The 14,231-nt window shown below is 42.3% G+C and overlaps 1 protein-coding gene across 1 annotated transcript; it reads left to right on the top strand.

Moving 5' to 3' along the window:
• Window positions 1–709: 709 nt before the first annotated feature.
• On the top strand, window positions 710–4,474 carry LOC115191618 (C-type lectin domain family 4 member E-like). Its single transcript, XM_029749405.1, has 6 exons — window positions 710–1,089; window positions 1,480–1,581; window positions 1,705–1,821; window positions 3,656–3,780; window positions 3,875–3,975; window positions 4,303–4,474. Exons 1-6 carry the CDS (start codon window positions 987–989, stop codon window positions 4,472–4,474), a joined length of 720 nt encoding a protein of 239 aa, XP_029605265.1. The 5' UTR covers window positions 710–986.
• The last annotated feature ends 9,757 nt before the right edge of the window (window positions 4,475–14,231 follow it).

Genomic DNA, 14,231 nt, shown 5'->3' with positions numbered 1-14,231 from the left:
CTGAAATTTCCATTATGCTTTTGTTAAGTGGAAATAAAATATGTGAAAAATACATGTGAACCTTGTTTCTGAAACCCATATCTATTGTTTCTCCCGGTTTGCTGTAGAGGAAGATGACATGTCAAGTGAATGATGGCGAGAGAGAGAAAACCAAAACATTGTGATGTTAAGATTTAGAGGACAGCATACTGTACTCTGTAAAATACATGTCAGAATTGTTTTTATTAGAAACATGTACGTAACCAGCATAGGGCTATGTTTAGTGAAATGTTTGTAGATTTTTTCATGTCCAATTATTAGCACGCGCTTATCGCTTTAATAATAATACAATGTCATTTAACAAGGTCTACCAGCTTTCTGATTGAATGTGATTAGATAGTTCAAACAGTGTCTCCTCCAGGTTGACACATCAGATGGGCAGAACTGTACTGAGTGGACACACATATACTGTACAAAACGCATGTAGACGCACAGATGCACGCAGGCCACACGCACACACAACACAAAAGTGAAGTTCCCTTTGAATCCTCTGATGAAGACATTTCCCACGAACACTTCATAATAACTCTTCACACTGATTTCACACACAGACAGCGTTGTTACAAAATAAATGCCCCTAAATGGTCATCAGTGGCATAACGAGTTTGAGCCGTAACGTGCCCTCCGTTTGAAGACTACGGAAAGTACCAACATTCCTCGCAAAGTGATCGGCTGAAAGGCTGCACTTGTCACTATGTGTTGTCCTGCAGCTGTCATGTTCTATCACTCTGTTAGATGATCCTGTCAGGTCGATGTTCCTGCTTGAAGGTGGTTGGATACTCAAAACATTATATTAACTACAGTGGACCAGAGACAGAGCTCAGAGAGGTACCAGGTGAAGTCACACATCAGAGCTACTGCTCAACTACTTGTCAGTACAGTTAGAATCATACAGTAGATATTACCATTACAAGTCAGTTAGAAAGGTAATCATACAGTTAGTTAAGATGGATGACTACGTCAACAAAGAGGTTGTTGAAATTGAAAAGGTTATTGAAGAAAACAAGAATGGAGCAATGAGGAGAGTGACGACTGAGACACATCACTCAGGTAAGAACACAGAAACTCTGTCACACAAACACACACACACACACACACACACACACACAATGACAAAGACCTACAAACACATGACGCAAAAACAGAAATGTCCCAGTGGATTTTTTTTTACAATTATTTTACCCCACATTTAAATATGCAAATAGTTGTATGTTGTCAGTGTATTCAGAGGTTCCAACATGTCATACAGATACAGTCAATTCCTGTGGACCCCAGGGAAGAGTAGCTGCTGCTATCGCAACAGCTAAAGGGGATCCTAATAAAATACAAAAAATATCAACAGACAGCTGTGAGAAACGATCCTCTTGTAACTTATTTTAAATGAAACTGCACTCTGCTGTGTACGTCCGTGTGTTTTCACACCAGTCTGTATCTCCCCAGGACCTGACGGTTCAGAGAGAAGACTCTACGGGATGGTTGCTGTAAGCTTTGGGATGCTGTGTGTTCTACAAGTCGCTCTCAACATCTCCCTGCGACTAGAATGTGTGTGGATTGTTGTTAAATCATCACGTTATATCAGACTTTGACAACAACCTAAGTGCTGCCTATGTTAGACATGTTTAAATGACTGGCAATCCACATCCAATGTATTCTGTCCTCTTTTAGCAGACAGTCTGACTGAAGAGAGAGACCAGCTACCAACCAGTTACAACAACCTGACTAAAGAGAGAGACCAGCTACAGAGGGAGAAAGATGATCTTATGGAAAAGTCCTCTAATCCAAGTGAGTTGACCTAATACACGATCATAACATTAATTGTACATGTTCAATATGCACAGGGCCGTAGCTACATGAGGACATTGAGGTACTGACCTCAGTAACTGTTTCTAATGAGAAAAATGAATAAAATAGATTCTTGGTCTGACTCAGTTCTAATTGAGCCTCTTTGCAAACGAGTGGAATCAAGAAAAGTGGTTTGTTTGTTTAGTTTGCCAACGTCAACCCGGATTTGCATCCTGGATTTGCCTTTTAAGCAGCACTTTCACCACTATCTCAAACGGCTAACTCCTCCCTCTCACGGCACAGGCCGAGGGCCTGAGACGTGAAACGAACTACCCCAGCTCGTAGTCGCTCATGTAGACACTAGTGATGCTGCTGACTGTGTTTGCCAGATGCCAGACAAAAGTACATTTTAAAACCCACCAGCATCGCCTGCCGTGTCTACAGACATCCCCAGACGAATACAAGTTGAATCTCGGAGAATGAGCACAAAACTATTAAATAGTCGCTTATAGATACTTCAGTCAGTCATGTTTTTCTAATTACCCGCCACAAACACAGTAACAGACAGAGTCACAATCACACAGGTATCCATAAAATCAATGCATTAGTCTTACAGTCAATACGTCACAAACTCATTGCTGTAACACCATGTGAAAGAATAGCAGAATTTCCATTCATTTGAAGTAAATAAGCAATACATTAGTAATAATCCGTCATCATGTCTGTAGGATTATGAAGCAGAGACTTCTATTGCAGTAATGTTGAAGGGCTCTGGGTGGTATTACTGAGCCAGCTAGAAGGATGAAGTAAGATGGTAATATTAAAAGGAGCCTACCTCAGCAGGAGGAACAAATAGGCTACTAAGCTCTCATAATAACGTTTCTTTACAAAGATTAGGCTACTAAGACAGACAGTGATGTGGCGCTCCGTGGTGAGGCTGAGGCAGGCTGCAATGCATGCAGGAGGAAGCAGAGGAACCAGAGAGAGAGGAAGCAAGACGGTGAGAGGTTAATACAGTGGTTCCCAAACTTAGGGTTGGGGCCCCATGTGGGGTCCCCTGACTAAATCTGTATCAAAGAAGTTAGGAACTAAAAGAAAAGAAGACGTGTTTAAATATGAACATATTCACATGGCCTGTCTTCCCTATAGGCCTACATTTAAATGCTCTCAAAATGCAAACAATGCAGGTCTAAAATAGTCCTACATTTCCTTTATATCACTGGTTGTTCCTCTTATCTCGATCACCACCAGAGTTTATAGTTCACCTATTACCCATCTTTTTTAACCACAACATCACTGATATTAATACAGAATCCTTAGTGATTTTCAAATCATTAATGTAATGTGACAATATGATCATCTGTGTGCTCCATTGATGTTTGTTTGTGCGGAGCTTGATTAGTAATGCCTAGGAATACAAATGTGAACGCAATGTCAGTTGAGAAAAGCCATATCTATGTAAAGAGATGATGAATTACGCAGTTCAACAATACAACTGACTGAACAGTCACTGATGCTACTTGTCAGTGTAACTCATTTCTCACATTTTCCCCCCTTTCCGGGGTATAACATTAATATTGTGTAGCTACTAGGCTTTGCGTTTGTAGATCTACTGAGGTGAATGAACCGACAGCAGACAAGGTGATAAAGGCTGGGGTCATTTTTGCTTGTTTTTGCTGTTCTCCAAATAGCATCTTAAAGTTTTTTTTATTATTTTGAAATTCAAACCCTGGTTACGGCCCTGAACGGGCACTAAAATGTTGTTTGTATTCTTTCATTAATGAGTGCAGAAAAATGAGATGGCAATGAATGTTTAAACTAACCTGTTCTGAAGGCTGGAACAAGTTTGAATCCTGTTGGTACTTCGTCTCTACTGAGGGAAAAACCTGGAATGAGAGCAGACAGGACTGTGTGGCGAGAGGAGCAGACCTGGTGATCATAAACAGCAGAAAGGAACAGGTGAGAGAGTGGGGGGAGATAGATAAATACATGAAGAGAGAGAGAGATGATAAACAGATTTTGTTCAGTATTCATTTATCTTTCTCAACGACAGAGATTTCTCTTTGCCCTCAACAAGAGATTCTGGATCGGTCTGACTGACAGTGAGACTGAGGGGTTCTGGAAATGGGTAGACGGCACACCACTGATAACAAGGTGAGAGATTTGACCATCCAGTTGTGATATGGAGACTTTGAAAACAAATTATATTGCTTCAGATCATCTTCATAAAAACAAATGTTTCCCTTCATAGATGTCATTCAATGAGCTCTATAGATTAATAACAGAAACCAAGCATTATTTTCTTCAAGAAACTAAAAAGTTATTTTTTTACACTATGTATATGTTTTTTACTTTTTGTTGGTGGCCCACATCTGACAGCGTGTGGCTTTAAAGCTAAAATAACACAGGCATTATTTATTTGATTTAGAATGATGTTTAACAGACAGTGTGACTGTCTGGTTCTCTGTGTTGTTAACATAGGTACTGGGTAAACAACCAGCCTAATAATGGTGGCAGTGTTTCAACCTTTCCGGGGGAGGATTGTGTTGGACTAAGAGATGGACAAGGTCAGCCTGAAAAGACATGGAATGATTTAAATTGTGCAGAAAAACTTAACTGGATTTGTGAGTTGTGTAACAATAACCTACTGTAACAACTACCCCTCCCTAACCCCCCCTCTCTCTCTTCATCTCTATGACTCTCTCTCTCTCTCACTCTCCCTCTCTCATTCTGTCTCCATCCCTACTCATTTATGTTTGTTTCATTCTGAACTTATGAATCAAATTCCCATTTACTTCCTGGGATACATTAGTAGCTTCCTGTCTTCAGTAGTTAAATGATGGACACCTCATCAGACACAGACAATGATTGAGACACAACAACACTAAAAGTAAACAGCTGCATTAGAACAGGTAGAAGGGAACAGTATGAGGTTGTTAAGTCCGTACAGTCGACTCCTGATGAGTGCACGTCAGTTAAGTGCGAGACATGGGTTAAAATACAACTTGAAATCTTTCAAACACTTTGAGCGTTTGCTTTAGCCTGTCTTCAGTGCCAGGTGGGTACTGGGGCTTTTCTGTTGCAACAGAAGTATTTTAAATTATTTCATATAGAGAGGCATTCTGGCAGTACTCATTAGACACTGGATCCAGAGTGGCGAATTCATGATTTTTCACTGTGCTCGTTTCTATCAAATCAAATCAAAGTGTATTTGTCACATGCTGAATGAAATGCTTACTTACAGTTTTCAACCAATAGTGCAAAAAAGGTGTTAGGTGAACAATTCGTAAGTAAAGAAATGAAACAACTGTAAAAAGACAGGCTATATACAGTAGCGAGGCTATAATTTTAGCGAGGCTACATACAGACACCGGTTAGTCAGGCTGATTGAGGTAGTATGTACATGTAGACATGGTTAAAGTGACTATGCATATATGATGAACAGAGAGTTGCAGCAGCGTAAAAGAGGGGTTGGTGGGTGGTGGGTGGGACACAATGCAGATAGCCCAGTTAGCCAATGTGCGGGAACACTGATTGGTCGGCCCAATTGAGGTAGTATGTATATGAATGTGTAGTTAAAGTGACTATGCATATATGATAAACAGAGAGAAGCAGCTGTGTAAAAATAGGGTTTGGGGGGGGTTGGGGGGCACACAATGCAAATAGTCCTGGTAGCCATTTGATTACCTGTTCAGGAGTCTTATGGCTTGGGGTAAAAACTGTTGAGAAGCATTTTTGTCCTTGACTTGGCACTCCGGTACCGCTTGCCATGCGATAGTAGAGAGAACAGTCTATGACTGGGGTGGCTGGGGTCTTTGACAATTTTTAGGGCCTTCCTCTGACACAGCCTAGTGTAGAGGTCCTGGATGGCAGGCAGCTTAGCCCCAGTGATGTAATGGGCCGTACGCAATACCCTCTGTAGTGCCTTGCGATCAGAGGCTGAACAATTGCCGTACCAGGCAGTGATGCAACCAGTCAGGATGCTCTTGATGTTGCAGCTGTAGAACCTTTTGAGGATCTCAGGACCCATGCCAAATCTTTTTAGTTTCCTGAGGGGGAATAGGCTTTGTCGTGCCCTCTTCATGACTGTCTTGGTGTGTTTGGACCATTCTAGTTTGTTGTTGATGTGGACACCGAGAAACTTGAAGCTCTCAACCTGCTCCACTACAGCCCCGTCGATGAGAATGGGGGCGTGCTCGGTCCTCCTTTTCCTGTAGTCCACAATCATCTCCTTAGTCTTGGCTACGTTGAGGGATAGGTTGTTATTCTGGCACCACACGGCCAGGTATCTGATCTCCTCCCTATAGGCTGTCTCGTCGTTGTCTGTGATCAGGCCTACCACTGTTGTGTCGTCTGCAAACTTAATGATGGTGTTGGAGTTGTGCCTGGCTGTGCAGTCGTGGGTGAACAGGGAGTACAGGAGGGGACTGAGCTTACACCCCTGTGGAGCTCCAGTGCTGAGGATCAGCATGACAGATGTGTTGCTACCTGCCCTCACCACCTTGGGGTGGCCCGTCAGGAAGTCCAGGATCCACTTGCAGAGGGAGGTGTTTAGTCCCAGGATCCTTAGCTTAGTGATGAGCTTTGATGAGCTTTATGGTGTTAAAAACTGAGCTGCAGTCAATGAATAGCATTCTCACATAAGTGTTCCTTTTGTCCAGGTGGGAAAGGGCAGTGTGGAGTGCAATAGAGATTGCATCATCTGTGGATCCGTTTGGGCGGTATGCAAATTGCAGTGGGTCTAGGGTTTCTGGGATAATGGTGTTGATGTGAGCCATTACCAACCTTTCAAAGCACTTCATGGCTACGGATGTGAGTGCTACGGGTCTGTAGTCATTTAGGCAGGTTGCCTTTGTGTTCTTGGGCACAGGGACTATGGTGGTCTGCTTGAAACATGTTGGTATTACAGACTCAATCAGGGACATGTTGAAAATGTCAGTGAAGACACCTGCCAGTTGGTCAGCACATGCCCGGAGCACACGTCCTGGTAATCCGTCTGGCCCCGCAGCCTTGTGTATGTTGACCTGTTTAAAGGTCTTACTCACGTCAGCTACGGAGAGCGTGATCACACAGTCGTCCGGAACAGCTGATGCTCTCATGCATGCCTCAGTGTTGCTTGCCTCGAAGCGAGCATAGAAGTGATTTAGCTCGTCTTGTATGCTCGAGTCACTGTGCAGCTCGCAGCTGTGCTTCCCTTTGTAGTCTGTAATAGTTTGCAAGCCCTGCCACATAAGACGAGCACCGGAGCCGGTGCAGTATGATTCAATCTTAGTCCTGTATTGACGCTTTGCCTGTTTGATGGTTTATCGCAGGGCATAGCAGTATTTCTTGTAAGCTTCCGAGTTAGAGTCCCGCACCTTGAAAGCGGCAGCTCTACCCTTTAGCTCAGTGCGAATGTTGCCTGTAATCCATGGCTTCTGGTTGGGGTATGTACGTACAGTCACTGTGGTGACGACGTCATTGATGCACTTATTGATAAAGCCAGTGACTGATGTGGTGTACTCCTCAATGCCATCGGAAGAATCTCAGAACATGTTCCAGTCTGTGATAGCAAAAGTGTCCTGTAGTTTAGCATCTGCTTCATCTGACCACTTTTTTATAGACTGAGCCACTGGTGCTTCCTGTTTAATTTTTGCTTGTAAGCAGAAATCAGGAGGATAGAGTTGTGGTCGGATTTACCAAATGGAGGGCGAGGGAGAGCTTCGTACGCGTCTCTGTGTGTGGAGTACAGGTGATCTAGATTTTTTTCCCTCTATAATGTTGTTGCCTTAATTTTTTGGGTCTCGGTGTCTCCAGATTCACAGACACCCAAATATCCCCTATGTGTATTTTGACATGGCCTATTGATTAATGAGACATACTGTTTATCTTATAATTTTGTGCTATAACTTGCAATTTACCTTGGAACATATTACCATTCTAATTATTTTACGTTGTTGTGTCTCAACGGGCCGTTGAGCTATAAATATGATCTATGTGCAATGGTCAGGTCACTCTGAGGAAGATGTCAGCTTGATGTTGAAATGTCAGTCACCTGTTCGCATCCTGTACAATGTATTAAAGTGAGCAATACGAAATCAATCTCTGCATTTTGTTGTTGACTGCTCCAACTCCTTTTACCTCAAATTAGTCCTTTTGGAAGTGTTCCTTGGCAAGCCATTCTCATATTTTCATACAGTATTTCATCCCAGGTCTGGTAAGTCTACACTATTGACTCAGGAATCAGATGAATATGTTTCAAGGAAAAGAACATGTCCCAACCTCAACCACCATGTTAGTTTTAGTTTATCTTCCTCTTTTTACATTTCCCTTTCTTCTGGGGACAACATTTCAAAAACACTTAGTCTCAGAAATGGACACAAAGCAGACACAGACACAGGGGTGGTGATAGGTTCAGAACCTGAGTAGAAATTGCTGTATAGTCAGAAAACACAATACATTGTTGAAGATGTCTGAGGCCATTCATAACAAGCCAGATGTGACCAAGAAGGTCAAGTTTGACAAAAGTGAAGCTGAGGAGAGGATTGTGGACATCTACGTCAGTGCAGACACCCTGAGAGACCATGAGACCAGCACCAAGACAAAGAGGTAGAAGACACTTCTCCAAAGAACGGACGGGAGCTTTTATAAAATCTCTGGGAGTGAGTCGTGAAGCAGGAGTGATTGTGAGAGCGACTGGAATTATCTTCACTCTATTGGGTTTTGATGTGTATATATATATGTTGATTAGTTTAGTTGTTTTAAGGGTATCTTGTCTAAATATCACTAAGCACGTATAGGGGTGGTGGGATCGTTGAGGTTGGTTTTCGCGAGGGCACAACCAGCGGGTGGGGCTGGTTGCAATGGCCACTCACGGAAGTTTGGAGTTTGAAAAACTGAGTCGGCGACATGGAGTAAAGATTCCTGCTGCGGCCGGGTGTTCAGTGGAAGAATGTAGCTTGGCAGTGGGTGCTATCATTGGGTATGATAGTATCAAATCAGCCTCAAGGATGAATAGCGCTGTAGTGATATTCTTAGATTCCATTGAAAAGGTGAATAAGATAGTTGAGAGTGGTGTTGTGTTGCGGGAGACACAGACACCGGTATTTCCGCTTATGAATCCGGCAAAGAAAGTTATACTTTCTAACGTGCCACCATTTGTTAGAGATGAAGTGTTGGAGCGAGAGTTATCTCGTCATGGTCAAATTGTATCAACAATAAAGAAGGTTCTTTTTGGATGCAAATCTCCGTTGCTGAAACATGTCGTGTCTCATAGGAGACAAGTGCATATGATTTTAAAAAAGGACACTGATGAACTGAATTTAGCATTCAGTTTTAAGATTGATGGATTTGATTGTCTTCTACGCTTCTACTGAATCAATTAAATATTTGGCTGTGGAAGAGAGGGGCATTTGGTGCGTAATTGTCCCGAGAATGAGCACGCAGAGCCCGGTAGCAGCTCTAGTGCTGGTGCAGCTAACGCACCACCGCGAAGGGATGAACATGCTAAGGGTGCAGGGGAAGGGAGAAGGTGGGCAGATGTGGTAGGAAAAGTAGGAGAGGAAGGCAGTGTGGATACGGGGGCAATTGTGGTAGATCAGAACAAAGAGGGAGGGGAAACAGTCGGTGAGATTGCGACTGCCGTCGCTGAGGTGGTGCTGGAAAATGAAATTGGAGGTCAAGAGGAGATTGAAATAATGGAAAAGGAAGCAGCTGTTTTCAAAGTACCGAGGAGTAAGAGGAAGAATGTAAGGGGTGGTGAAGGGTCTAATTCCAAGAGGAAGGTAGAGATTGATAGATCACTTGAAGATAAACAGGTTGTAGAGATGGTGGAGTTTTCTTCTGGGGAGGATAGCGAGAGTGAGTCATCTGACGCGTTACAACAAAATAGTGAGATAAATGGGGTGGAAGGGAGGTATGGGATTGAGAAGGTACGTACATTTCTGAAGTTGACAAAAGGGAAGAAATATATGCAGGATTATAATGTAACAGATTTTTTCCCTGAAAGTGAATTGTTTATTGAATCAGCAAAGTTTCTGATATGAAAAATAACAGGGGGAGGTTTGACAAGCCCTGAAATTGCTAGACTCAAGAAAGTGGTCACGAGAGTGATAAGTGATGTAAATTCTAAAGAAAATGAAAGAGTTCAGTCGCAGCTTTAACTCTGTAAACAGATGTGGTTTCTGGGTCTCCCTCTGTATTTTTTTTCTCATCCATGAGCAGTTTTAAGATTTCTTCTTTAAACGTAAATGGGGCATGAGACGTTAAAAAAAGAGCCATAGTGTATTAGGGGAAAGGGAAGTGACATAATTTTTCTACAAGAAACGCATAGAAATTTGGAAAATGAAGTTGTGTGGAAACAGGAGTGGGGGGGGGGGGGACAGTGGTGTGTAGTCATAAAAACTCAAAAAGTGGGGGTGTGGCCAACTTGTTCTCAGAAGGGTTTTTGCCTTTGTCATATGAGGTTGAAGAGGTAGTTGAGGGGAGGTTATTAAAAGTTAGAGTAAGGTATGAAAACATCACTATGTGTCTGATAAATGTATATGCCCCAGTGGTGGCAGTTGAGAGGGTATGCTTTTTAGAGACATTATCAAATACCATTGAGAAATGTAACAATGAAGATTATTTATTTATTGCTGGGGATTTTAACTGCACAGTCAGTGATTTAGATAGAAATCACAAAGAACCTCATATAGCCTCAAGGACTTTTTTAAAATGTCTCATTGTAACAAATGAACTGTGTGATATTTGGCGGAGTCAACATGGAGGCACAAGGCAGTATACCTGGGTGCATGTGAGAGAGAACACCATCTCTATGGCCAGGTTAGATAGGTTTTATTGTTTTGAGCATCAATCTCAGGTCTGTAAATCAAGTGTGATAACCCCAGTGGGATTTTCTGATCATTGTTTAATAACAGAGGTGGTGTTCATTAACGATGTAAAACCTAAAAGCGCATACTGGCATTTTAACATAACTTTATTGAGTGATGCTCACTTCAGAAAATGTTTTAGTATTTTCTGGGAGAGGTGGAGGTCTCAAAAGGCCAGTTTTGTATCCCTTCAACAGTGGTGGGATATAGGGAAAATCCACATTCAACAATTCTGTAAGCAATACACGAGGAATGTCACCAAGGATATCACCAGATCAATGAAAGCCCTAGAGACTGAAATAGTGGAATTCATGACGTTGGTTGAGACCACAGGAGATCGAGGCCACACTCAGGCCCTCAAGAGGAAAAAAGCTGCATTGGCAGACCTGCTGGGTATCAGAGCACAGGGGGCATTGGTGAGAAGTAAGTTTCAGCGAATCTCTGAAATGGATGCCTCATCCAAATTTTTCTTTGGTTTAGAGAAAAAGAATGGACAAAGAAAAATTATTCATTCTCAAATCAGCTGTTGGACAAGAGCTCACTAGACCTAGTGAAATTAGAAAGAGGGCAGTAGAGTTCTATGCTTAGCTCTACAAGTGTGAGTACAAAGAGGATAAAACAGTGACACAGCAGTTCCTTGATGGGCTCCCACAGGTGGCTGCAGAAGCTCAGGTTGAGCTTGAGCAACCATTGTCTTTGCAGGAGTTATACACTGCATTAAAAGGCATGGAAAATGGAAGGGCACCAGGCATTGATGGGCTTCCCGTTGACTTTTTGGGCTATGTTGGGAGAGGATTGGCTAGCAGTAGTTAATGATAGTTTAACCGGAGGGTTACTACCAATAAGCTGCAGAAGGGCTGTCCTCACCCTACTGCCCAAAAAGGGTGACCCTAGGGAGGTGAAGAACTGGAGGCCGGTGGCTTTATTGTGCACTGATTATAAGATCCTGTCAAAGGCTTTGTCCAACAGGTTGAGGGAGGTGATGGGGCAAATCATACATACGGACCAGTCCTACTGTGTTCCTGGCAGGCAGATAGGGGATAACATTTCTCTGATTCGTGATTTTTTGGACGTCTCTAGGGCTATTGGGTTGGATGCTGGTCTAATTTCAATTGATCAGGAAAAGGCATTTGACCGAGTTGAACATCAATATTTATGGCACACTTTGGAGGCGTTTGGGTTCAGCTCTGGTTTTATTGTCATGATAGAGGTGATATATGGTGACATTGAAAGTGTATTGAAAGTTAACGGTGGTTTGAGTGCTCCTTTTAAAGTGTGTAGAGGTATTAGGCAGGGATGTTTTTTGTCGGGAATGTTATATGCCATTGCTATAGAGCCACTACTAAATAGCATTAGAAGTCGCATTGAAGGGGTGTACCTTTCAAGGGATATTCCTCCTATTCGTCTCTCAGCCTATGCTGATGATGTAGTTGTTTTAGTGAAAAATCAAGCGGAGGTGGATAGTTTGAGTCTAATGGTTGATCGTTTTAGGGGAATATCCTCTGCAAAGGTAAATTGGGAAAAGAGTTGTGCTTTACAGATTGGAGAATGGTCTGGAGGGATCATGGCTTTGCCAGGGGGGCTGGAATGGTGTAAGGGAGGTTTTAAGTATCTTGGAGTGTACCTAGGAGATGAGGGGACTATGGAAAAAAATTGGATTGCGGTGGTTGAAATGGTGGAAGGGAGGATAAGGAGATGGCGTTGGTTGCTATCTCGCATGTCATATAGGGGGCGCACTATTATAGTTAACAATGTGATTGCCTCTGCACTGTGGCATCGGTTGTCAGTTTTAGAACCACCATCTGGCCTTCTGGCTAAGATACAGGCAATAATTGTGGATTTCTTTTGGGATAAATATCACTGGGTTCCACAAAGTGTTTTGTATTTGTCAAAAGAGGAGGGGGGACAAGGTCTTGTACATCTTGCTAGTAGGGCTGCTGCTTTCCAGTTGCAGTTTATTCAAAGGTTGCTTTATGGACCGGAAAATGTGGTTTGGAGAGGGGTGGCAGGTCTTGTATTACAGCAGGTTGGAGGATTAGGTTTAAAGAAAGCTTTATTTTTGGTTGATAGTAGCCAGATTTCTAGGGAGGGAATACCTCCGTTTTACAGAGGCCTTCTTAGGGTGTGGAGCATAATGAAGGTGTCCAGACGAACTTCAGCGGAGTCAGTGCATTGGCTGTTGGAGGAACCTCTGGTGTATGGGGCAAGACTGGATTGCACAACTGCAGCTGTTCCACATTTTTCCAAGATTCTGGTGAAGGGCAAAATCATCACCTTAAAACAGTTAATGGCCATGGCTGGGCCCGCCTTAATGGATGGAAGACGGGTGGCTGAACATTTGGGGGTGAGGTCAGAAAGGATTGTAGGACAACTGCTGGGAAGCTGCAGGAAGGCTCTGTCATCAGAAGAGTGGGGTATGCTTCATAGCCACAAGAAGAAGGTACAAGATGAAGACGTCTCATTTCCAAGACTAGGGATTACACCAAATATCTCAGAGTCAGAGAGAAAGGCGATATTACTGGATTTGAGAGGGTTGGAAGAGGTGGGTTTGGATGAGGTGAATGGGAAAGACTTATATAGGGGGTGTGTCAAGGTGTTGAATAAAGATAAATTGAAAAATAGAAAAGACACTCCATGGAGGGTAAAATTGGGCATTGATGACAAGGTAAAGCCAGCATGGAGAGCACTGTACAAGCCACCGTTACAAAAGGGTACTGGTGATATGCAATTGAGGGTTTTGCATGGCATCATTGCAGTTAATGCTTTTGTATCTGTTATTAACTCAGATGTTGGAGATGGATGTCCTTTTTGTAATATAAGAGAAACCATTTTTCACTGTTTTATGGAGAGTGAGAAGATAAAACCTCTCTTGGAAATGCTGGAGTCTTTGTTTAAATTTGATTTTCAATAACACTGTTTTTATTTTGGGGTTTCAATATAGAAAGCAACAGAAAAGAAAAAGTCAACTGTTCAATTTTATTTTGGGACAAGCTAAGATGTCCATTTTTCTGAGTAGGAAACATAAGGTAGAAACGGATATGGGCAGGATGTAAGATGTGTTTTTAAGGGATTAGTGAAAATAAGAATAAAAGTGGATTTTGAGTTCTTCGCAGCTGTAAAAGATCTCCCATTGTTTGAGGAGAAGTGGGCATACGAAGGAGCGCTTTGTTTTGTAGAGGAGGGGAAACTATTTTTTGTTGATGAAATAAGTTGAATGTATATGTTCTTTAGTATTTTTATTTTTTTATTTTTTATGTTATTTTAGTATTTTCTTTGGTATTTTTTTCTTTTCTTTTAGGAATTACATTTGGTGTTTCATTTCTAAAAAGGCAGTGTGTCATTATTTATGTTAACACTTGAGTATAAAATAAAGGTTTTATAAAATAAAAAATCTCTCTCTCTCTCTCTCTCTCTCTCTCTCTCACACACACACACGCACACACACACGCACACACACACACACACACACACTCTCACACACACTCAAACGCGCAAACACACGTACACACAAAATGCAAAGAAAAACTATTAACACATTTTTTATAACAGAGGGAAGAGACC

The sequence above is a fragment of the Salmo trutta genome, chromosome 4, assembly GCF_901001165.1.
Source record: "Salmo trutta chromosome 4, fSalTru1.1, whole genome shotgun sequence".
NCBI lineage: Eukaryota > Metazoa > Chordata > Actinopteri > Salmoniformes > Salmonidae > Salmo > Salmo trutta.
The sequence above is the reverse complement of the archived record's forward strand: the minus strand, read 5'-3'. Positions and strand labels throughout refer to the sequence as shown.